The 22148-nt window shown below is 46.6% G+C and overlaps 3 protein-coding genes and 2 long non-coding RNA genes across 8 annotated transcripts; 1 reads left to right on the top strand and 4 right to left on the bottom strand.

Moving 5' to 3' along the window:
- Nucleotides 1-227: 227 nt before the first annotated feature.
- On the top strand, nt 228-8707 carry LOC110959940 (uncharacterized). Of its 4 annotated transcripts, none has more exons than XR_007941653.1 (11): nt 228-478; nt 549-590; nt 668-797; nt 975-1116; nt 3603-3706; nt 4429-4519; nt 4687-5048; nt 5408-5525; nt 6554-6637; nt 6901-6969; nt 8132-8707. XR_007941653.1 is itself a non-coding variant. In XM_022206953.2 (10 exons), exons 1-10 carry the CDS (start codon nt 329-331, stop codon nt 8141-8143), a joined length of 1224 nt encoding a protein of 407 aa, XP_022062645.2. In that variant the 5' UTR covers nt 228-328; the 3' UTR covers nt 8144-8707. The 4 variants fall into 4 exon arrangements, 1 of the variants encoding a protein (XP_022062645.2); XR_002596264.2 differs by having other exon boundaries at nt 3603-3710; nt 4651-5048; XR_007941650.1 differs by lacking the exon at nt 6554-6637.
- LOC127533896 (uncharacterized) lies at nt 5504-6540 on the bottom strand. The gene is made up of 4 exons (XR_007941780.1): nt 6247-6540; nt 6057-6208; nt 5827-6016; nt 5504-5616 (listed from the first exon to the last, which is right to left on the bottom strand). It is a non-coding gene; the product is annotated as an uncharacterized LOC127533896 (long non-coding RNA).
- A 3204-nt stretch (nt 8708-11911) lies between the features above and the next one.
- Nucleotides 11912-12748, bottom strand: LOC110959942 (uncharacterized). Its single transcript, XR_007941716.1, has 3 exons — nt 12578-12748; nt 12160-12362; nt 11912-12005 (listed from the first exon to the last, which is right to left on the bottom strand). It is a non-coding gene; the product is annotated as an uncharacterized LOC110959942 (long non-coding RNA).
- Nucleotides 12749-15405: 2657 nt separating this feature from the next.
- Nucleotides 15406-18984, bottom strand: yipf6 (Yip1 domain family, member 6). Its single transcript, XM_022206951.2, has 2 exons — nt 18453-18984; nt 15406-17485 (listed from the first exon to the last, which is right to left on the bottom strand). The coding sequence occupies exons 1-2, from the start codon at nt 18786-18788 to the stop codon at nt 17138-17140; spliced, it is 684 nt and encodes a 227-aa protein (XP_022062643.1). The 5' UTR covers nt 18789-18984; the 3' UTR covers nt 15406-17137.
- Nucleotides 18985-19303: 319 nt separating this feature from the next.
- Nucleotides 19304-21460, bottom strand: tmem187 (transmembrane protein 187). The gene has a single exon (XM_022206949.2). It carries the CDS (start codon nt 21246-21248, stop codon nt 20454-20456), a length of 795 nt encoding a protein of 264 aa, XP_022062641.1. The 5' UTR covers nt 21249-21460; the 3' UTR covers nt 19304-20453.
- Between the last annotated feature and the right edge of the window lie 688 nt (nt 21461-22148).

Here is a 22148-nt window from a genome sequence, read left to right as displayed (position 1 = left end):
GATTGTAAAATATTGTAGATTCATAACCTGAATATTTAAACTTGTTTGGTAAATTCAGAAAGTTGGACTACTTTCTCTGGTAAAACACTTTGACTGTGTGTCTGATGTTTGAAATGTTTTGAATGAATAACTTATATTTTCTATAAATGAGGATCTTCTACTACGTCTGTCGACTCATATTTGTTCAGTGGGAGACTCTTGATGCTGATTTACTGTTTAACTGTCAGTCTGGTTATCATGAAGTGTTTGAATCAGATGTTGTGTTTTCTCCTGCTGGTTTCTGTTCCGTAGGTTTCCTCTCCACGACGCCGCCCTGCTGGCTCGCTGGATGAAGGCCGTCGGACGTTCTAACTGGATTCCTCGGCTGCGGTCGTCCGTCTGTTCGACTCATTTCACTGAGGACTGCTTGGACCGGCGTGGGGAGAAGGTGGTCCTCCGTCCAGACGCTGTTCCTACCCTCATGGTCCACGGAGACTCGGTGAGATGCAGCAGATGCTGAGGTAAAGCGGTAAAAAGCAGCATTTCAGCCGCCTGTGTTTCATCCACAGACAGCATCCAGAGGTCCAAACCAGCCTGCAGGACAGGAGGAGGTGAGTTTATGTTCATGAGATGATTCACGGCCTCCATGAAGCCTCATGACGCTAACACCTGTTCACATCTCCCCCAGCGAGATCAGACCTTTTTTGCCAAATACGACGCCGTGGAGCTTTACCTGAGCAGACGCACCTATCCGCCCGGACTGAGCTACGTGGAGAAGAACACCTTCAGGAGGTTCTGCAAGAAATTCACCATTAAAGGTTCCAACTCTTGGGAGCTGAAAATACTGCAGTTCTGAAGCTTTTTCTGAGACACTAGTTCCTTTGTTGTCCTCTGGTCCATATTTGGTCTATTTAACTGTCTGACTGCTAGTCCAGACCGGTTCAGATCCATCAGACTCAGTCCTGACTCTCAGCTCCTGTCTGCTGCTGTTTCAGACGACAAGCTTCACTCCACCAGAGGAGATCGACTGCGTTTGGTTCTGAGGAGTCGGCAGCAGGTTGAAGCCGCTCTGACCGATTACCACAACGAGCTCAATCACCTGGACGTCAACAAATGTCTGCGGCTGCTCAACGAGAGGTGGGTCGGCTTTTCGTCTTCACCCCAGAGTTTCCATCAGCTCTGACATCACATCTGTCCCCTGACATCACATCACGCCTGTCCCCTGACATCACGCCTGTCCCCTGACATCACGCCTGTCCCCTGACATCACGTCTGTCCCCTGACATCACGCCTGTCCCCTGACATCACGCCTGTCCCCTGACATCACGCCTGTCCTCTGACATCACGCCTGTCCCCTGACATCACGCCTGTCCCCTGACATCACGCCTGTCCCCTGACATCACGCCTGTCCTCTGACATCACGCCTGTCCTCTGACATCACGCCTGTCCCCTGACATCACGCCTGTCCCCTGACATCACGCCTGTCCCCTGACATCACGCCTGTCCCCTGACATCACGCCTGTCCCCTGACATCACGCCTGTCCCCTGACATCACGCCTGTCCCCTGACATCACGCCTGTCCTCTGACATCACGCCTGTCCTCTGACATCACGCCTGTCCTCTGACATCACGTCTGTCCTCTGACATCACGTCTGTCCCCTGACATCACGTCTGTCCCCTGACATCACGCCTGTCCTCTGACATCACGCCTGTCCCCTGACATCACGCCTGTCCTCTGACATCACGTCTGTCCCCTGACATCACGTCTGTCCTCTGACATCACGCCTGTCCCCTGACATCACGCCTGTCCTCTGACATCACGCCTGTCCTCTGACATCACGCCTGTCCTCTGACATCACGTCTGTCCTCTGACATCACGCCTGTCCCCTGACATCACGCCTGTCCTCTGACATCACGTCTGTCCTCTGACATCACGTCTGTCCCCTGACATCACGCCTGTCCTCTGACATCACGTCTGTCCTCTGACATCACGTCTGTCCTCTGACATCACGTCTGTCCCCTGACATCACGCCTGTCCCCTGACATCACGCCTGTCCTCTGACATCACGTCTGTCCTCTGACATCACGTCTGTCCTCTGACATCACGCCTGTCCCCTGACATCACGCCTGTCCCCTGACATCACGCCTGTCCTCTGACATCACGCCTGTCCTCTGACATCACGTCTGTCCCCTGACATCACGCCTGTCCCCTGACATCACGCCTGTCCCCTGACATCACGCCTGTCCCCTGACATCACGCCTGTCCCCTGACATCACGCCTGTCCCCTGACATCACGTCTGTCCCCTGACATCACGCCTGTCCCCTGACATCACGCCTGTCCCCTGACATCACGCCTGTCCCCTGACATCACGCCTGTCCCCTGACATCACGCCTGTCCCCTGACATCACGCCTGTCCCCTGACATCACGCCTGTCCCCTGACATCACGCCTGTCCCCTGACATCACGCCTGTCCCCTGACATCACGCCTGTCCTCTGACATCACGTCTGTCCTCTGACATCACGCCTGTCCCCTGACATCACGCCTGTCCCCTGACATCACGTCTGTCCCCTGACATCACGCCTGTCCCCTGACATCACGTCTGTCCCCTGACATCACGTCTGTCCTCTGACATCACGCCTGTCCTCTGACATCACGCCTGTCCTCTGACATCACGCCTGTCCTCTGACATCACGCCTGTCCTCTGACATCACGTCTGTCCCCTGACATCACGTCTGTCCCCTGACATCACGCCTGTCCCCTGACATCACGCCTGTCCCCTGACATCACGCCTGTCCTCTGACATCACGCCTGTCCTCTGACATCACGTCTGTCCTCTGACATCACGTCTGTCCTCTGACATCACGCCTGTCCTCTGACATCACGCCTGTCCTCTGACATCACGCCTGTCCCCTGACATCACGTCTGTCCCCTGACATCACGTCTGTCCCCTGACATCACGCCTGTCCCCTGACATCACGCCTGTCCCCTGACATCACGTCTGTCCCCTGACATCACGCCTGTCCCCTGACATCACGCCTGTCCTCTGACATCACGCCTGTCCTCTGACATCACGTCTGTCCTCTGACATCACGCCTGTCCCCTGACATCACGCCTGTCCTCTGACATCACGTCTGTCCCCTGACATCACGTCTGTCCCCTGACATCACGCCTGTCCTCTGACATCACGTCTGTCCTCTGACATCACGCCTGTCCTCTGACATCACGCCTGTCCTCTGACATCACGTCTGTCCCCTGACATCACGTCTGTCCCCTGACATCACGTCTGTCCCCTGACATCACGCCTGTCCCCTGACATCACGCCTGTCCTCTGACATCACGCCTGTCCTCTGACATCACGCCTGTCCTCTGACATCACGTCTGTCCTCTGACATCACGTCTGTCCTCTGACATCACGCCTGTCCTCTGACATCACGCCTGTCCTCTGACATCACGTCTGTCCCCTGACATCACGTCTGTCCCCTGACATCACGTCTGTCCCCTGACATCACGCCTGTCCCCTGACATCACGCCTGTCCTCTGACATCACGCCTGTCCTCTGACATCACGTCTGTCCTCTGACATCACGCCTGTCCTCTGACATCACGTCTGTCCTCTGACAGGTATTTCTGGACAACCATGAAGCCTGATGTGATCCAGTGGATCGACAGCTGTTTCCAGTGCAGCAGGAAGAAGAATCTGGAGACGCTCAGATCTCCACCAATCAGCAGGTTCCTTTTATGACCTCATAATGATGCACCGGAATAAAAGGCTGCAGGACTTTTTCTGTCAGATGAGTCTTTGTTTGTGTTGGAGCTGTCTCGCTCTGTAGCTCGTATTTCAGTTATTAGTTTTAGTATTTTAATCTGTAACACAGCTGTCTTTACAGTCATCTGTTTTATTAATAACTTTACATTTCTTATCCATTTTTGTATCCACTGCAACAGCTTCATCATTTGAATATTTCAGGCAGTTGTTTGGTTCTGTCCAGCTTTTTCTACCATGTTTAAGCCCTTTGAACTGTGAGTTATTTAATCATTTCTGATGTGCTAGCTGTTTATTTGCTGCTTTTAGTCATTTCTATCATCCAGTACATTCAGATCTTCCTACTAATTCTGTGTTTTGAGCTGACATGTTAACCTTCTGTCATCATTCAATCATTTATCAGTTCCTCTGTGATATTCTATTTCACCGTTAACAACCTTTTCATTATAGTTTTTTCTTATTTTTTAAACAATACAGAAGAATACACAAAAAGCTCGCGATAAATTTTAGATGCTGCAGAAAAACCCTCATCTTTTGTCTTTTACTTTGGCTTCAGAACACCTCGGTGAGAACAGAACAAGCGCTGTGTTTGAAGCCGTACCAGTTTAATCCCAGTGACATTAGAAGCTGATAATTCCAGTATGACTGGTTTATCAGTGGGGTTAACTGGTCCTGTGGTTTCAGGTTCTCTGTACATGCTGACAGCGACAAAGACAATCAGAGCGACGATGCTGATGAAGGAGACGTGGAAGAGCCGGAGAACTCAGACCCAGAGGTCAGTTCTTGTTGTTTATAGATGTGTATTTATATGGTAAGTTCAGTTGTACTTCCATAGCACAGGTTCAAAGGCAGGCTGCTGGGCTGGTTTTCTGCTGTGGAACTATTAAATCCTAATTCCTCCTTCAGAATGATGAACAGATGAACTTATCGTCTCTCTCCAAGGACGGACCTTCAACCCCCATCAGCCCTCAGTCCAGGACTCCCAGCGCCCCCCTTGTTTCCAGACTGTCTGTCCAGAGCAGCTGTGAGAGCCATGTTCAGGTCCAGGATCCAGAAGAAGACCAGAGAGAATCCAGCAGCTCTCAGTGTGTCCGACCTGCTGCAGATCCTCCTCCAGAGAAAACTAACCGTCCAGGTGAACCACAGGCCCAGAAACCAGCACAGAAGCGGCCCAGAGTCCAGCACCCGGCAGAGACCAGTGGTCTGGAGCCCGTCGTGGCCCCGAGTACCAAACCCTGGCCGGTCTTCACCATCGCTGGTAAAACCCCAGCAAAGACAGAAAGACCAGGTGCTGAGGTGGACAGGTAAGAGCCCCCAGCAGCTGTAACGTTCTGGACCTCCATGGAACCAGAACTACCACCAACCACTTCAGATGTTCTACTTTTCAGCTCAGATTTAGTTTTCCTTCTAAACGGCGAGTAGCTCATGGACCAATCTGATGATTCCTTCTGTTTCTGTGTTTTTAAAAAAGTTTTTTCTCCAGTTTTCATTCATTCCGACATCTAGACTGTCAGTAAAACCAGAAAGACGTAGTCAGCATTCTGTCTGATCCTGCAGTAGTACTCTGATTACAGCTGCAGTACTGACAGAAAAACAAACATGTCTGATTAAAGCTGTGGTCTGTTCCTGATGCTGAAGCTGTCGTCTTTTTGTGCCTTTGCAGCTCGGCGACGTTCCGGAGCTGCAGCAGGCGTCAGGCTCGGACCGTCGTCCAGCAGTGCAGCTCGGCTAAGGTGAAGATCCGACCGGCTCTGGACGGAGGAGACGCTCAGTGGGCCGAGGTGGGAGTTCAGTCAATCACCTCATCAATAATCAATCACCTCATCAATAATCGATCACCTCATCAGTAATCAATCACCAGTAATCAATCACCTCATCATAATCAATCACCTCATCAATAATCGATCACCTCATCAATAATCAATCACCTCATCAAGTAATCAAATCACCAGTAAATCACCCATCCAATACGACCCTCATCAAGCAATCGATTCACCTCATCCATATCGATCACCTCAAGATCACTCATCAATAATCGATCACATCTCACCTCATCGTCATCAATAATCGATCATCGATCACCTCATCAATAATCGATCACCTCATCAATAATCGATCACCTCATCAGTAATCGATCACCTCATCAGTAATCGATCACCTCATCAATAATCGATCACCTCATCAGTAATCGATCACCTCATCAGTAATCGATCACCTCATCAATAATCGATCACCTCATCAGTAATCGATCACCTCATCAGTAATCGATCACCTCATCAATAATCGATCACCTCATCGTCTCATCATATCACCTCATCAGTAATCGATCACCTCATCAGTAATCCATCACCTCATCAGCAATCGATCACCTCATCAGCAATCGATCACCTCATCAGCAATCGATCACCTCATCAATAATCGATCACCTCATCAATAATCGATCACCTCATCAATAATCGATCACCTCATCAAATATCGATCACCTCATCAATAATCGATCACCTCATCAGTAATCAATCACTTCATCAGTAATCAATCACCTCATCAATAATCGATCACCAACAGTTCTCGGATCATTCTGTTTCTCTGTCATTATTTTTAAACTGAATCTTAGATTGTCATCTGAATAAAAGTAACCTGGAAGATTCTCAGCTTTAAATGAAATCTGTGTTGATTTAGTTTCTAAAAGTTTCCAGTTTTCCATTCAAACACGGATTAAACTGATCTGGAACATGTCTGGAACGGTTCATTCTTTGGAATAACAATGAATAATAATACTAATAAAAGTCTGGTCCTGCTGTGTTTGTAGAACGGAATCAAACATCAGGAGGATTAATTTCATCATTTAACCTGAAATCTGAACTCTAGTGAAGGAGGAAACATGAATAATAAAGTGAGTGTAAAATGAAGAGTTTGTGAATGAATGAATCCATAAATAAATGGATTAAATTACAGAGGAATGGAACATTTAATGTTTAAACAGGAAACACAAACACCAGAAGACTTCAGATGAAACCAATGATTGAAAAGTCGATCATTTAGAAGCGCATGAATTCACTTAAACAATGGAATACTGTTTTCTCTACGTTTTCTTCTAGTTTGACTGTTTGATTATTTGACTGTATTGATTATTAATCTAAACCTTGTTTTCATCAGATCCAGGAGGGAATCGTCGTCTACGTTGTTTTTTCCACGGAGCCACTGAAGACGTCACGTATCAGATGGGTGAGATTATTCACCAAACGGATTTTATTTAACCCTTTATCAGAGGAAACGTAGGTTTTCCTGATTGAATTCAAGAGACGTGCTGATCAGTTTATGGGCATGAAGTACACTCAACAAAGATATAAACCAACACTTTTGTTTTTGCTCCCATTTATTATGAGATGAACTCAAGATCTAAAACTTTTTCCACATACACATTATCACCATTTCTCTCCAATATTGTTCACAAATCTGTCTAAATGTGTGACAGTGAGCACTTCTCCTTTGCTGAGATAATCCATCCCACTGATGAGACACCATGATCAGTGACCAGGTGTGCCTCAGACTGGATCTGAACACAATTGTTGGAAGCTGAAAACATCCCAGTTCTTGCATGGCCAGCAGACTCAGCGGACATGTCACCATTGAGCATGTTTGGGATGCTCTGGATCGGCGAATACGACAGCGTGGACCAGTTCCCACCAATATCCAGCAACTTCACACAGAGATTGGAGAGAAATGGTGATATTGTGTATGTGGGAAAAGTTTTAGATCTTTGAGTTCATCTCATAAAAATGGGAGCAAAAACAAAAGTGTTGGTTTATGTTTTCGTTGAGTGTTTATTCTTCTATTAGTTTCTGCTGTCAATTATTTCTGCAGAATATTAACAACAATGGACTCAGGTTTTTACACAAGAGAAAAGGATACCACAGGTCTACCTGACTATTTTAAGAAGCCACAAAATGACACAGAAAACCCAACAAGTCCAAAGATTCAGCAACGAATCGTGTCTGAATGTGGAAGGACCCATGAAAGCAGTTTTTCTGGAGGTTTTCTTCGGATTCTGGAACTAAAGACTTTCAGGGTTGTAGCTCCTCTTTTCTTCTCTGCAGCCTCAGATTCATCTTCAGATGTTGTCATAAAAACCAGGAATAATAAAGAAATGCTGCATCCTGTCACTGCTGTACCACTGCAGCACAGACAACACCGCCACCATCAGGTCAAAGTGCAACATTACAGCACGACCAGAACACTGAAAGACGGTCTTCACCATGGGAGACTTCAGCTGAAGGACATCAGTAGATTCTAGTAGGGTTTAATGTAGGGTTTACTGCGGTGGCAGGTTACTATGATGTCATGTTTCAGTCTAAGTTCACCTAGTTTCATGTTTTTGCTCCAACAGCCAACAGTCTGATGAACACTAAGTTCTTCCGGAGGGACCGTGGAACGCTCGGTGTCGCTGCTCGACCTCCCAGGCAGCGTTCTCTTCGTCCCCCAGGACTCGCTGCTGGCCGAACCGCCGGTCCGGAGGAGGATCCGGTTCAGAGGCGGCTGTGAGCTCTGGAGAGCCGCTCAGCTGCTGTCCGGCCTGGTGTCGGCCTGCAGGGAGCTCATGGCGGCCTCCAACAAATGCACCGAGGCGGGAGTGAAGGCGGAACAAGGCATCTACGGACAGAAACAGGAGCTGGTCCTGAAGGCTGAGGAGCCGCTGACGCTGCTGCTGGACTTCTGAGCTTCAGCAGCTTCTTCAGTCTGCAGAACAAACAGGATGCTTGTTGGGTTCCAGCATCAAGGTGAACTCATCGTTATAAAGTTTCCATGGATTTAAGTTTTGGAACATAATGAGTTAAAATCCCAACTTATTTGCTTTTTAAGTTACAGATTATTTTAGCTGCAGTGCTGAGATTAAAAACTGTAATCAATCATCTCTTAATACACGTTTGTTGATGTTCAATAAAAGCCAGAGAGATGGAGCATCCATTATTGTGTTTTTTTAATAAAAGGACCGAGATGCAGGACGGACTGACAGCTGGGATTAGTTTCATCACTTTAATTGTCCATATTTTACATCTAATTTCTGGGGGATTTCAGGAAACAAATGAATGTATTTAGTGAGTGGAGGAGACATTCCTGTTCTTATTCAAAGAAAAAACTAATGTTGGTTCTAAACAAAACTATCTGGGTCATTCTGTTGTGGTTTCACCAGATGGTGGTTGCTGCACCATTTCAGATTTTGCATAGAAAGTACTTTGTGACTGTCTAATGGCATACAAATTTAGGACTAATTTGAAGATGGTGCAGCAACACCCCCAAGGAATATCTGCTCATTTCACCTGGAATGACCCATCTGTTTTTAGGAAAGTGTACGTTGTGTTCACTGACTTACTGCTAACCACAAATATCACAACATAATATCATATAATATAATGATTTTGAGTCACTGTGAAGTCACACAGTTACTCACCCAACAACATCAGGAGGAAACATCTGGAGAACCTGTTGGAAATGAGGATCTTGTGAGGGGAACCACAAACACTAGAGACAGGTTCAGTCTGTCAAAGAGCTCAGGATGTCTGCCTGCTTCCCTCTGGCCTTTCTGACCCACAATCCTCTGCAGCAGAACAGATGATGTCACCGAGTCTGAAAACAGAAAAACTACAGATTTCCTTCTAGTTTCATTTGACAGACAGCAACAGTTCTGAGCAGCAGCGGACTGAGATCACCCAGTCACATTTACAGAAGAAAACCTTTACTTTGTTCAGCCAGTGGGAACCAGCACCACTTCTGACTCTGATTGGATGGGCAGACTGCAGACAACCCCTCAGAGCTTCCAAAGGTAGTAAGAGTACAAATAGAAGTCCCAGGAGCTGCTCTCCCTCTGGTACCGATGGAACATGAGCGCTCCAGGTGGTAGCTTTACTTTATTGTTACTATGGCAGGAATCATCCAGAAGCTCTGATATCAGACCAGACGCCAGAATCCAGCTTTGAAAACATTTAAAATACCCTGACCCGGTAGTTCCACTGAATGCAGCAGCTGTGCTTTGTTCTAGCAGCTGCAGGCAGACAGTAAACAGATGATTAGAACACTAAACCCAAAATGTTCTGGCCAGAAACAAGGAAACTTAAACTCCATTTGTTTTCTCAACAGGAGACATGAAACACAGAAACCCTCCCAGTCTGGTTTACTGGGTTAAAGTTTCCACAGAGCTCTGACCATCAGAGCTATGTTAGCCACATTAGCTGCCTACATGCTAACAGTGAGAATTCTGTCAGGAACAGATGCTGAGAGTGCATGAAGACGCTCCTGCAGAACATTTGCTCTTGGATTAGATGTTTTAGAGTCAGAATGACATGATACACTCCACACAGCAAAACCAACAGGAAAGTGTGTGGAGGCTGGAGTCTGCATCACTGTGACATCACTAAGTTACGGCGGCCCTGACAGCTCTGAATACCGGTGTGTGCATCTCTGTGGACGGAACATTTTAACACCATTACAGTATTTGTACAGCAGCTAGAACTGCTCTGTAGTCAAAAGAGCCAGAAATTCAACTTTAGTAATAAATATGAGAGCTTTAAGGGAAATCATCTTTATCTGCAGAGAAGTCAGAACTGAACAAAGCATCTGCAGAAGAATGAAGGAACCGATAAGAACAGAAAAAAGACCAAATGTTAAGTTTCATGTTATGACTTTTAACAGTTTTTAATAAATGCTAACCCAGTGAAATCAACAGTCTTTCAAGTTTCTTTTTCATGACTGCAGAGTTTTTACAGTTTTCTGTGTTTGTCAGACTGAACAGAAACAAACACCTGAACAGTGACTTCATCAGGTTATTAGACTACTGGAAGCTCACAAAGCAGCTGTCTGCTCATCAGTCTGCTGTTTGTTTCATCAGCAGCCTCCATGGATTCATCCTCCAGCGACTGTTCTCAGTCCAACACTGAGCTCCGTTTCTTCTTCATCAGACTTTAGATTTGATTCAGAGAACGGGTTTGAGAGAAAAAAATCTAAAGATAACCTGTCCTAACGTGACATCACTGGATCTGTGGCCCAACAGGAAGTGAATCAGCTCCGACATGTTTCATTCATGGCTGCCTTTGAATATTGTTTGAATATTTTACCCACTTAGAGCCAGCTGACCGAACATCTGAACCACTGCTGGACCTTCAGGCTCTTCTGAACATGCCATCAAACACCTTCTTCCTTCTGCCCTTCAGTTCCTGCAGGGACCAACAGTTTCTTTGGTTCTTCTCGTCTTGGTGACTTGTGGCTTCTGTTTCTGCCTCAGGGACTCATCTTCTTCGTGCTCCAAGAACTTGTCTTCCTGGTTGCTGTCGGCCGTCTCAGTCTCCTTCCCAGACACAGTCGCATTCTCTCAGAGGGTTTCTCTGCCGCATGGCGGTGATGACGGTGATCTGTTCTTGGAAAGCTGTCGAAGCTCATCAATCAGCTCCTGGACGCAGGGGACTGGGCCACGGGTGACCGTTCAGGTAGTCTCTGAGGATGAAGGATCGCTCCACCAGCAGCTCCAGCTGCACCAGATGTCGGCAGTCGGTGGAGGCTCAGCAGGTCTTTCTCTGGTTCCCGGCGGAAAAAATCTGGGAGACAAGGCGAAACGCACTTTAATTCTGGGAAACCAGCAAGAAACATCGGTGCGCTCACATGAAAAGAAGAACTCAAAGTCTGTAAACTGAGGTCATGTTCCATAACACACATTAACTTCACCTCCATTCTAGAACTATCTCTGGAGCTCCAAGCAGCTTCCAGAAGATGAGATTTCAACAGGAATCCTTTTAATGCTTCTTTTCTGACTGAAGGAAACTCATTTTAACAAACTGCATTCTCATCCTTGGACACAGAGATTTCCAAAGGTTGACGGTTTCCCTCACAAGTCAGAGACTCAGCATCAGGGCAACATCTGGAACATCTATGTCCAGGAGAACTCTCAGCTGAATTCTCTATTATTGACCAGATTTTCCCTTTTTTAAACAAATTATTTGAGGAAATGACTATCAGATGATGAGGCCGACCGGTTCATGCAGTTTACTGTGAGATTCTTTACCGTATCCGTAGAGTCCTGAGTTCAGGAAACAGCATGGGGATCCGTCTGCAGAGGCTGCCGCTGGACCGGTTCTGTTCAATGTCCAGGTGCTCCAGTCCTGGGACTTTGGGCGCGATGGGAGTCCATGTCTTGAGCGTTATGGCGACTCGCAGCGTCAGCCTGGTCACGCTAGACGGGATGGTGGTGGTGTAGGTAGCCAGAGAGTTTCCACCTGGACAGAAAGAACAAAAGCTGCTTAGATGTGATGTTCATCGCCAAATAAAATCTGAGCTTAAATCCTGTTTCATTAAAAGTCCTAACTGTGTCATAGAAGACGTTTCTGAGTTCTCTCTAGAGCTGCAGGACTTCAGGTTGCTGAAACTCACCGATGATGGTGAGCGTCTCCAGCTGCTTCAGAGGGCTCAGCCACGACCAAGACGACAGGTGATGCCTTCTCTGATGTACCTGTACCGGACCGTCAGCGAGCGCAGCGACGTCAGACTCTCAGAGCTGTTCTCTGGCAGAATGGTTTCTGGGTAATCCACCAGCTCCAGACTGGTCAGCACCGGGCCGCCGTACCGGGCCGGTCCTACAATACCGGAGAGTCTGGTTAAGGTCACTCAACTATATGAGCTCAGCCACCACTAAGACTGTCTAACTGGTCCCACTATGAACAGACCTGTCCTCTTCCACCTAGAACCTGTTTATTGTCTGTAGAACTGATCTGAGGTGACTGAAAGAACCAAACACAAGAACTACAGTAACTGTACATGTAGAACCACACACAGGTGACCACTGGCTCACCTGGTTGCTGCGGGTCCGACGGGCTGAGGGTAGTCGTCGGGCAGCGGCTCTGGCGGCTCCCCCTCATGCCCCAGGACAGTGTTTGCAGCTTGTTCAGGTGCAGCAGCATGTTGTGGAAGACTCCGCGGGGCACCGGCCGCACCGTGTCCAGCCCGTAGCCCTCCCCCTGCTGGTGGACAGCAGGTTACCGCAAGGTTGCCCAGGTGAGACACCGTGTTGATGAACTCCACCGTGCACGGCAGCCGGACGTTGCACACGCTCAGGTGAGTCAGCCGCATCCCGCAGCTTGCACGGTGACGCTCTGGCTCAGGATCGGCTCGTCCCAGGTGGCGTTCCTCACCCCCAGGTCCCGGAGCTGCGGGAAGCGGACAGGTGGTCAAGGTACTTCTCCTTATACAGCCTTCCTCCGTCCACGAACACCACGGGCGGTGAGCGTTCGGCAGGAACTTGACGAGCGCCGCCACTCCTTCCGCCGCAGTGCCTCACTGCCACCCGGGTCAGCTTCCGGCGGAGCAGCGTGTCCCAGAAAACCGTAGGTGTAGCGGCGGAGGTCGGACAGGACGACCGGTGTGTCCCCCCACAGAGACGGGGTGGTCGATGAGCTTCTTCAGGTGTCCTGCAGCAGGTTGCGCACGGTGTCTTCTCCTCCGTGCTCAGGTAGCTGAACACGCACACCCAGAGCTCCGGCGGCAGCGGCGGAAGCCCGTCCATCGGTCAGCTAAGGGCTAACGGTCCGTTCATCGGTCAGCTAACGGCTAACGGTGCCGTGGGGAGCAGCCAGAGAACCGGGGAACCTCCGCTGTGTGTGACCGTGGAGCAGAGAATCCGCACCGCGTCCGGTTTGTCGCTGTTTGCGTTGCGACTCTTTCAGGGTCGCTAACCGATGTTTACAGCAAACCGGCAGCGGCGTCGCGACCTGATGACGTCATTTGTTTTCCTTCTATCAGTTAAAATAAAATCTTTAAACGCTAAAAATGAAGAAATTCTACCTAAAATATGGAATGAAATTATCAGTAAAATAACCTTAATTCATAAGAGTCTGACTGTTTACAGGATGTTTGTACACAACTTCCTGTTATTATTTTAAAATAAAAAAATTCATGAATCTCCCCCGGGATTAAAAAAGTATCTATCTATCTATCTATCTGAGATAGATGTATGTATTAGAGATAACGATCTCGTGTAGTAGTAGGACGCTGGGTTGCTCTATCCACAAAGGCAACTCCGGCCAGAGAGTAGACGTGGACACCAGGATCAGTTTAACAGTCTTGACTGGAGATAAGGGAAGCAGTACAGCATGGTAACGTTGACTGATTTCCTGAGTGACTGGATGGATAGCTTAACACCACTGAATGGAATGAATATATGAATGGAATGGTTCTCTGTAAGAAAATAAAAGATGACAACAAATATGAGCTCAGCATATTTACCTAAACATGTCAGTATGCCTACATATGCATCATCATTAAATACTATGCAGTCACAAGAGAGCTAACAATTAACATCACATATGCCGGCATCACATGGAACACGATAGACAACACGGCTAGCTAACTAGCATTAGCTCGTTGCACGAGCCACGGCACCATCAGAAATGCCTACAAACACACAGAAGTAAGGTTGACTAACAGGGAGTAATAGTAACAGCCGCACAACATATATTCCACACATCAACCGTTAACATTATGCAATGTGTTCATAACTCACTTTCTTCACGAACGCATTCTCAGCGATAGCCGGTACGGTCGGCATTAACGTACGTTACGTAACTTGAGCTACCGTAGCGCTGTATTCCCCAAAACAATGGCTAAGGACCCTACACCTGAACCGGGCCGGCCAACAGTGCCTGACCAAATAACAAAGGGTCTCGTAACGAAAGAGGGAATTTACACAGTGTGTGTGTGTGTGTGTGTGTGTGTGTGTGTGTGTGTGTGTGTGTGTGTGTGTGTGTGTGTGTGTGTGTGTGTGTGTGTGTGTGTGTGTGTGTGTGTGTGTGTGTGTGTGTGTGTGTTCTTGTACTTGCTACATGGTGAGGACCATTTTCTGCATTTAACTCTCAAAGTGAGGACATTTTTACAAAGTGAGGACATTCTGGCCGGTCCTCACTTTGAAACAGCCATGTTTGAGGGTGAAGACTTGTTTTTAGAGAACAGGTATGAATTGAGGTTTGGTTAGGGTTAGGGTAAGGATTAGGTTTAGGCAATCAGTTGTGATAATTAAGGTTAGGGTAAGGCTCTAGGAAATGCATTACGCCTATGGATGTCCTCACTAAGATAGAAGTACAAACGTGTGTGTGTGTGTGTGTGTGTGTGTGTGTGTGTGTGTGTGTGTGTGTGTGTGTGTGTGTGTGTGTGTGTGTGTGTGTGTGTGTGTGTGTGTGTGTGTGTGTGTGTGTGTGTGTGTTACATGTATTATAAAACCTGGAAACATACAGCTGAGTTGCACATTGACCACAGAGTCCAAATGTTGGCATGTTTTGTGTTGTTTCTGTGTCTTCAGTGTGAGTTGTTCAGTCACTGCAGCAGTGATTCAGATGAACAGGTTTACTGTGTTCTCTGTGAAATTACCTGCACAGGTGTGCAATATAACCCCTCTCCTCCTCTGGTTTAATATTTCAGTGTAGATTCTTCACCTTTCTTCGTCGGTCTGAACTCTCCTCGTGTACATGCCGAAGCCTTGATTCCATTTTAGTGGTATTTCCCTGGAACAGCTAGGCCTGACTCGTGGGGACATTCAGAGTATGAAATGTGTCTTTTTAAACATGTGAGAAGGTTTTAATGATCTTTTCTCTTCTTTGTAAAGTGTCCGTACATCAGGAAATCCAACAATCACAGCTGCTCAAACACATTTTATTTTTTTCCTTTGCTGGTGTAAAATTAACCTCAAATTCCAAAAAATGAACAAATGAAGCAGATGATTTAGGACATGATGACGGTTGTCAGGTTAGATGAGAAATCAGCTGATTCATCCCATAAAACAAAGACATCACACTGCCTCAAAGACAACACCAGCGTCCATTTATCTGCCAGCATGTAGACAGTCTGAACGTTGGTTTACAGACAGAAACAGACGATTAACCCAAACGAAACGATGCAAAACACATTCATGCTTTAGTTTCTGTTGGACCTTTTATTAGAAACTGTTTTACTGTGAAGCTGGATCAATGTTAACAGAAAATTAAGTGAATGTTGTCACAATTTTCTGCTGTTTTCTTCTCACTGAAGTTTCAAACTGATTTACAGAACAAACATCATGAGGAAAGAAAGTTGATTCAAATATTCAAGAAACATTCTGAGATGATAAACTTTAAAGTTACTGAGTGAAACATTTTACTAAACAAGGAACTAGTTTTACTTCATTTTGATCATTTGTTCAGATTTTTATCTCATTCTTTTAATGTTCAGTGAATTTATCTCCGTTTTAGAGTTATTGTTTTACCTTTTAGATCCATTTTTCAGTTTGTTGTAATCATTTTTAATTCTCTCAGTATAGGCTTTATTTCATAATGGTTTTTACATCTGAATTTAGATTTTAAAGTCATAGGTTTGACTAAGATGTTTTTCTTTTACATTTAATGTCAGTTTTGACTTTTTATTTCACTGCTTTGACATAAAGTCAAAATATGGATTTATTGAAGTTAAGTCAAAATTCTGACAAAGTTAAAACTTCAAAAAATATGACACAAAGTTACTGTCTGTCACAAATACTGTGTAAATTAAGAGCATTTGTTACTTTGTCCAATAATTTCAAACTTTAACTTTTCACATCAAATTTCTGATGAATAAACCTTTTAGTTCCTTAAACTTAGTGAACTTCAAAAATAATTAATGACTGAATAAGCTCTATTATTTCCAAAGCAGAACAGATTTCTTAATTTCTCATACTTTTTATTTTTTTTACTTTATTTCAACATTTTTATTTTATCTCAGAATTCTGAATTTTTATTTGACTTTTAATTTTCTTTCCCTGGTGGAAATGAGCTTCAGTACAAAGTTCCAGCTCTAGAGGGTGAAATCACAAAAGGAGAATTACTGCTCTTAGTCTGTAATTAACCTCTAACCTCGTCTGCCAGCGTCTGTCCACACTGGATTCATTTTCAAGACAGAGTTTAGGACACATCTGCAGTAAATCTAAAACTGTTCAGTTTCATGTTTGGAAGAAAGAAAAACTGGAGGTTCAAACCAGCAGGAAACACTCTAAATCCTAAGTGATACTTTCTGTCAGAGTCGACTGTCATGCGTCTAGAAAAACCAAAATACTCAAAGAAACGCTGAACAGTTTCCCAAAGACTGAAGGTTTTAGTCAGGCTGCTGAAAAGCACCAGCAGGTATTCCAATATTTCACACAGAGACCCAGCAGTTCAACATTCATGGACTATTTCTATATACAAGGAGACAAAAAAATAAGAACATATTCATAATGTTTTCTCTCTGCTGCTCCTCACAGTTTGCTTGGTGTCCAAATGCTGTCTCAGCGCCCACAAAGTGTTCAGTAGTCTTCCCTCAAAGGCAGATTCTGGTGTCGGAGTTCTTCTCTCCACTAAAACCTTGTTGGCGTCCTCTACTGCGACGGCGAGAACGTCAGGACCATCCAGCTGATCACAAAGTAGAACAGGAACACCGGATACACCACCAGCGCCTTGCGGTTGGGCGGCTGGCTGTCGGTGAGGAAGGCCGTGGAGGCGAAGGTGGACCAGCCAAAGGACACCGTGACCACCGCCAGCCGCACGGCGAAGCCGACCGACCCGGTAACGCCGAGCAGGACGAGCCGGCAGACGGCCATGGCCACCGTCAGAGGCATGATGCAGTAACCCAGAACACACAGGCTCTGGAAGAAGGAGATGGTGCCGCCCAGCAGCTTGGAGTTCAAGGTGATGATGATGGAGCCAAACCAGATGATGACAAAGACCTGAGACCCAGAGCAAAACCAGAACGTGGTCAGCAGACTGTAAACCTCATGTCTAAAAGCCAGTGAAATGCTGTCATTTTTAGCCGCGTATCACCTCCCTCACTCTATGTCATGGAGTCTGAAAGTCCACCAGAAGAAGTGCTTTTTTCCATCCCTGAGGTGGTTTACATTCTGGGTTTTTATGTCATCTACGTTTCTTCAACACTTACGCGTTGACTGGTAGTCAGTTTATGTGTCTCTCTCTGGTAGTTTTGTGTCTCTTGTTCACTCAACATTTGTCGCCCCTGTATGGTAGTCTTGTCGCCCCTGTATGGTAGTCTTGTCGCCCCTGTATGGTAGTCTTGTCGCCCCTGTATGGTAGTCTTGTCGCCCCTGTATGGTAGTCTTGTCGCCCCTGTATGGTAGTCTTGTCGCCCCTGCCTTGTCGGCCCTTGAGTCTACCTGCGGCCCCTCCAGGAACCCCTCCTCGCTGTCAGCCCGTTTTGCAGATAATACTTTCGTATTTCCTGTCCTGTTACAGTCTGGAGCTGAGCAGCACCGTGGACCGTCCTACCTCAGCGACCTGCAGGTGTCTCAATTTGAAAAGTCAGCTTTTATAAAAACCAACATGGTTCACTTCAGATTTTTTTCTTAAAACATAACTTATTTCTCTGGTAGGATTTCAGCATCCGATGGTTTGTTATTGCTGTGGTTCATAGAGAGAAATTAACATCTCATCTGTTCAAGATTTAAGTTAATGCCTCTGTAGTAAATAAAATAAAATAGCGTCCGGATTCTAACATCTGTCATTTAAGGAATGTATAAAAATAAGACATGTCTTTCTGATTCATCTAAAAATCCAGGATGATCTGGATTAACTTCATGATCGCTCCTCAGAGCTCGGTGCCGAACATCTGCTTGTACTGACAGTCCTGCCCCTCCAGAGCGTAGACGTGACTCTTCACCCTGAGCCCTAACCCAGTCCTACCTCAGCGAACTGCGGACCTCCCTGGTTGTCGCTGTCGGCCGCTCCTCCCTGCAGCAGCAGAGCCAGGGTGACGCAGAGCAGCAGCGGGCCCCACAGGTCCCAGTCCCGCAGCAGCGCCGAGCTCCGCTTCGGGTACAGGACGTGGACGAACTTTTTGCCCACCGCCCGCAGGTCCCGCAGGATGGTCTCCTTGACCGGCTCGTCCAGCGTGGACAGCTCGTCGTCTCTCCTGGAGGAGCCGACAGGCACCGAGATGTCCCCCTCCACCGGGATGTCCTCCGAGATGGAGACGTCCGACAGCCCGGCGAACGGCCTGCTGTCCTCCGCTGCCGCCATCTTTGGAGCTTTTAGAGACTATTCTGGTTCAGAAGCAGCCAGCAGAGCTCCTGGAGCTTCAGAGGAGTTTCAGAGGAACCACACTCCGGCTGAAGCCACCAGCTAAACCAGTGAGATCAGTTCCTGGAATCCAGTTTAGCTCCGGTTCGACCGACGGCTGCTCCACGTCAGCTGAGGATTGTTTACTTCCGCTTTACGCAACTGACGCGCATGTTTCATCGTGACGTGTTCACGTGCATCCGCGGTACATGAAACGTTTTCTTTATGAATTTTATAGAAATTTAAGTCAAAATTTCTGCTTCTTCTGTCACTTTTGTGATCATTTCAGTCCGCAGTGTTCGTCTCTTTATATCAGTAGATCTGATTTTATGCTTTTTCCCCAAAAAAGTTTTATTTGTATTATTTTATTTTATTGTGTTTTTTGGTTGTTTTCTTGTACTATTTGTACAGTTTTGAAATTTATTGGGCGTCTTGCTCCCTGCAGTTTTCTGCTCGGTCAAATGCAGTAGATAAGATAAGAGATAAAATAATCCTTTATTGCTCCCCACACCAGGAGAAATTCACATTGTTACAGCATCAAATACACACAATGATGTCTAATATTTACAATATGTACAAGGATGAAGAATTAAAATGAATAAATCCTGCTCCTGCTGAAGGAGCTGCTTAAAGCCTCCAGTGTCCTGCAGTGGGTGAGAGTCCATGATGAACACGAGCTTCTCCTCTATGGAGTCCAGAACCTTCTGACCTTCTGTCCAGTCAGCAGACCACCGCATAGAGTCCTGCTCACTCCAGAACACCTCAGTCTTTTGCTTTCTTCTCAGCTTTGCTGTATTTCTGCTGATTTGTCACTCAAACATTTCAGATCTTCAGAGTTTAACATTTTAGATTTACTTTAACATCTGAGAAAAATGTGTTCAAAGTGGATTAACAGCATGATAACATGATCGGTTCTCTGGTAGTAAAATCACCTCAACGTTTCCAGACGTGGATCAGTCTTATAGTTACCTGGAAACAGGTGCAGCACAGCAATGCTGGACTGTCATACTTTACTGAACCTTCAGGTGAGGGTCTCCTTCTGTAGCTACATGGACCACATGTTCTGAACTAAATCACCTGGACAGAGCGTAGTTAGCGATAGAAACAGGTGAGTCAATCAAGCTAGAAGAAATTCATTTGTCCCAACAGAAGAGTGAAGCCAGAGTGACACACCTGAGCACAAAATACATAAAACTATGGAAGCAAACCAGAAAAAGGAGCAAACGGCACTTTAGCTGTAAAGTTCAACAATCTTTATTGTCATCATGTTTTCACAGCAAAGTTTCTACTAGTGACTCCCAGCTACAGATAAAAATAGAAAAATCTATAAACAGAATGAGAGCAGATTCACAGATTAACCTCAGAGATCAGAAACAAAAACCGTTCATTTAGTGGAGAAACTCTCACATGCTGCAGAAGACTGTTATTACAAATTCTGTAAAAATAAAAAAAACTTCACAATGATTGTGATTACAACACATTGATGACATGACGCTGACACACCTGAGCTGCTCAGGTGAGCTGCATTCACCTGGATTAGCAGGGTCCTAGTGCCCCCAGCCACACCCATCCATCAGAACTCAACTGATCCGGTTCTGTTAGTCCTGCAGCTCTGGACTGGTTCCGTTACTCCTGCCGGGCTGCAGCCTTGGTTCGGTTCTGCTGGACCCGCTGACCCAGAGCGGTCAGGAAGCGGAAGCTGAGGTGGAACTGCAGCACGTCGCACACTTTGGACCAGAAGTGTCCGGTAAACCGCCGGAACAGCCGGTACCGGGCCAGCTGGTGATCCAGCAGCTTCAGCACCACGAAGCCCGCGCAGGACAGCACCGCCAGCAGCAGAACTGTGCACGTGTGACGGTCCCCGTGCTTGAGCTGCAGCCGAACCGCCGCGTGCACGGCCAGGACGACGTGCGCGCCCAGAGCCGCTTCGAAGCCCCGCGGGTGCAGCAGCGTCAGTCCGTAGCTCAGCAGCGAGCACAGCTCCAGCGCGGCCCCGTGCGCGCCGCTCCACTGACCCGGAGGCTCCTCGATGTACCGGATCCATACCGGAACCCACGCGAAAATCGGTAACGTGAGCCACTGGTCGAGCACGGCGGGAGCGCGCCGCAGCACCGTCAGGCGCGTCCACTGCACGGGCGCGTAGAACAGGGCCATGAGCGCGAACACCTGCCTCATGTAACGGCTCTGGTCGGGTTCGGTATCTGTCCGGTTCCACAGCAGCCAGTACAGACCCACGCAGATATAACCCACGTTCACCGCGCAGTTACACGGCATCGCCAGGAACGCGGGCAGAGCGTGCACGCGCTTCTCCGCGTAGTGACCCTGGTCCAGGTCCACTGGAACCGAGTCAAACAGGTCGGTATTCACCAGAACCACGCAGAGCAGGAAGGGCAGTGACACGGACAGCAGAGCGGCGAGCATCCCGGCAGGTAGAGGGTTAATATCTGGAACATTTAAAGTTTAAATATCTAGAAGTTAAAGTCTAAATATCTGGAACATTTAACGTTTAAATATCTAGAAGTTAAAATCTAAATATCTGGAACATTTAAAGTTTAAATATCTAGAAGTTCTGCTCCTGAAACTCACGATCGAAACTCAGCAGCTGATGTTGTTGTTGTTCCGGGTTTCAGCAGCACGTGATTGAAATGGAGGGTTTGGATTGGCTGTAGACTCCTGTCTGCAGAAAAACAATAAAAAGCCTAATATTGTTTTTATTTATTATTAATAATATATGAAGCACACCTGAATGAGCTACTCTGTGGGTTCTGGGAGTTAATTTTACTTCAGCTGTTTTCTATAAATAAACACTGTTGAATGAATCTGAATCAATAATAAAACTTCATTCTGTTGCTCACAAACAGTAAACTCCATCTGGTGGCAGAAATCAGTTACTGCATCAACAGACCATGAACACATTCCAGCTGGATCACAACAAATACTGAAAAAAACAAGATGACACAACGAGGGTTTCAAACTATAAAATGAACAAATGTGTGTCCGTGTTTCAACAACATATATTCACTATAATAATGATGGTGAATATTATTATAGTGAGAAACTGACACAAAAGTTCTGCAAACACTGAATGAAACCTCAGATATTGACTGAAAGTCTGCATATAATGATGTAAAATATGACAGCAGTAAGTGAAAACTGATTTTAGTGTCAGACGTCCTTCCATTGCTCACTATGACACTCTGGATGACCTTTATGAAGCTGCTCTTTCAGCTTTCATCAACTATTCCTTCAATTCTACTCAGTACTTCTGCTTATAATCAGTAAAAATCTGCTCTTTATCAGTTTCTTACCTTCTGAATCCAA

The sequence above is a fragment of the Acanthochromis polyacanthus genome, chromosome 1, assembly GCF_021347895.1.
Source record: "Acanthochromis polyacanthus isolate Apoly-LR-REF ecotype Palm Island chromosome 1, KAUST_Apoly_ChrSc, whole genome shotgun sequence".
Taxonomy (NCBI): Eukaryota; Metazoa; Chordata; class Actinopteri; family Pomacentridae; genus Acanthochromis; species Acanthochromis polyacanthus.
The sequence above is the reverse complement of the archived record's forward strand: the minus strand, read 5'-3'. Positions and strand labels throughout refer to the sequence as shown.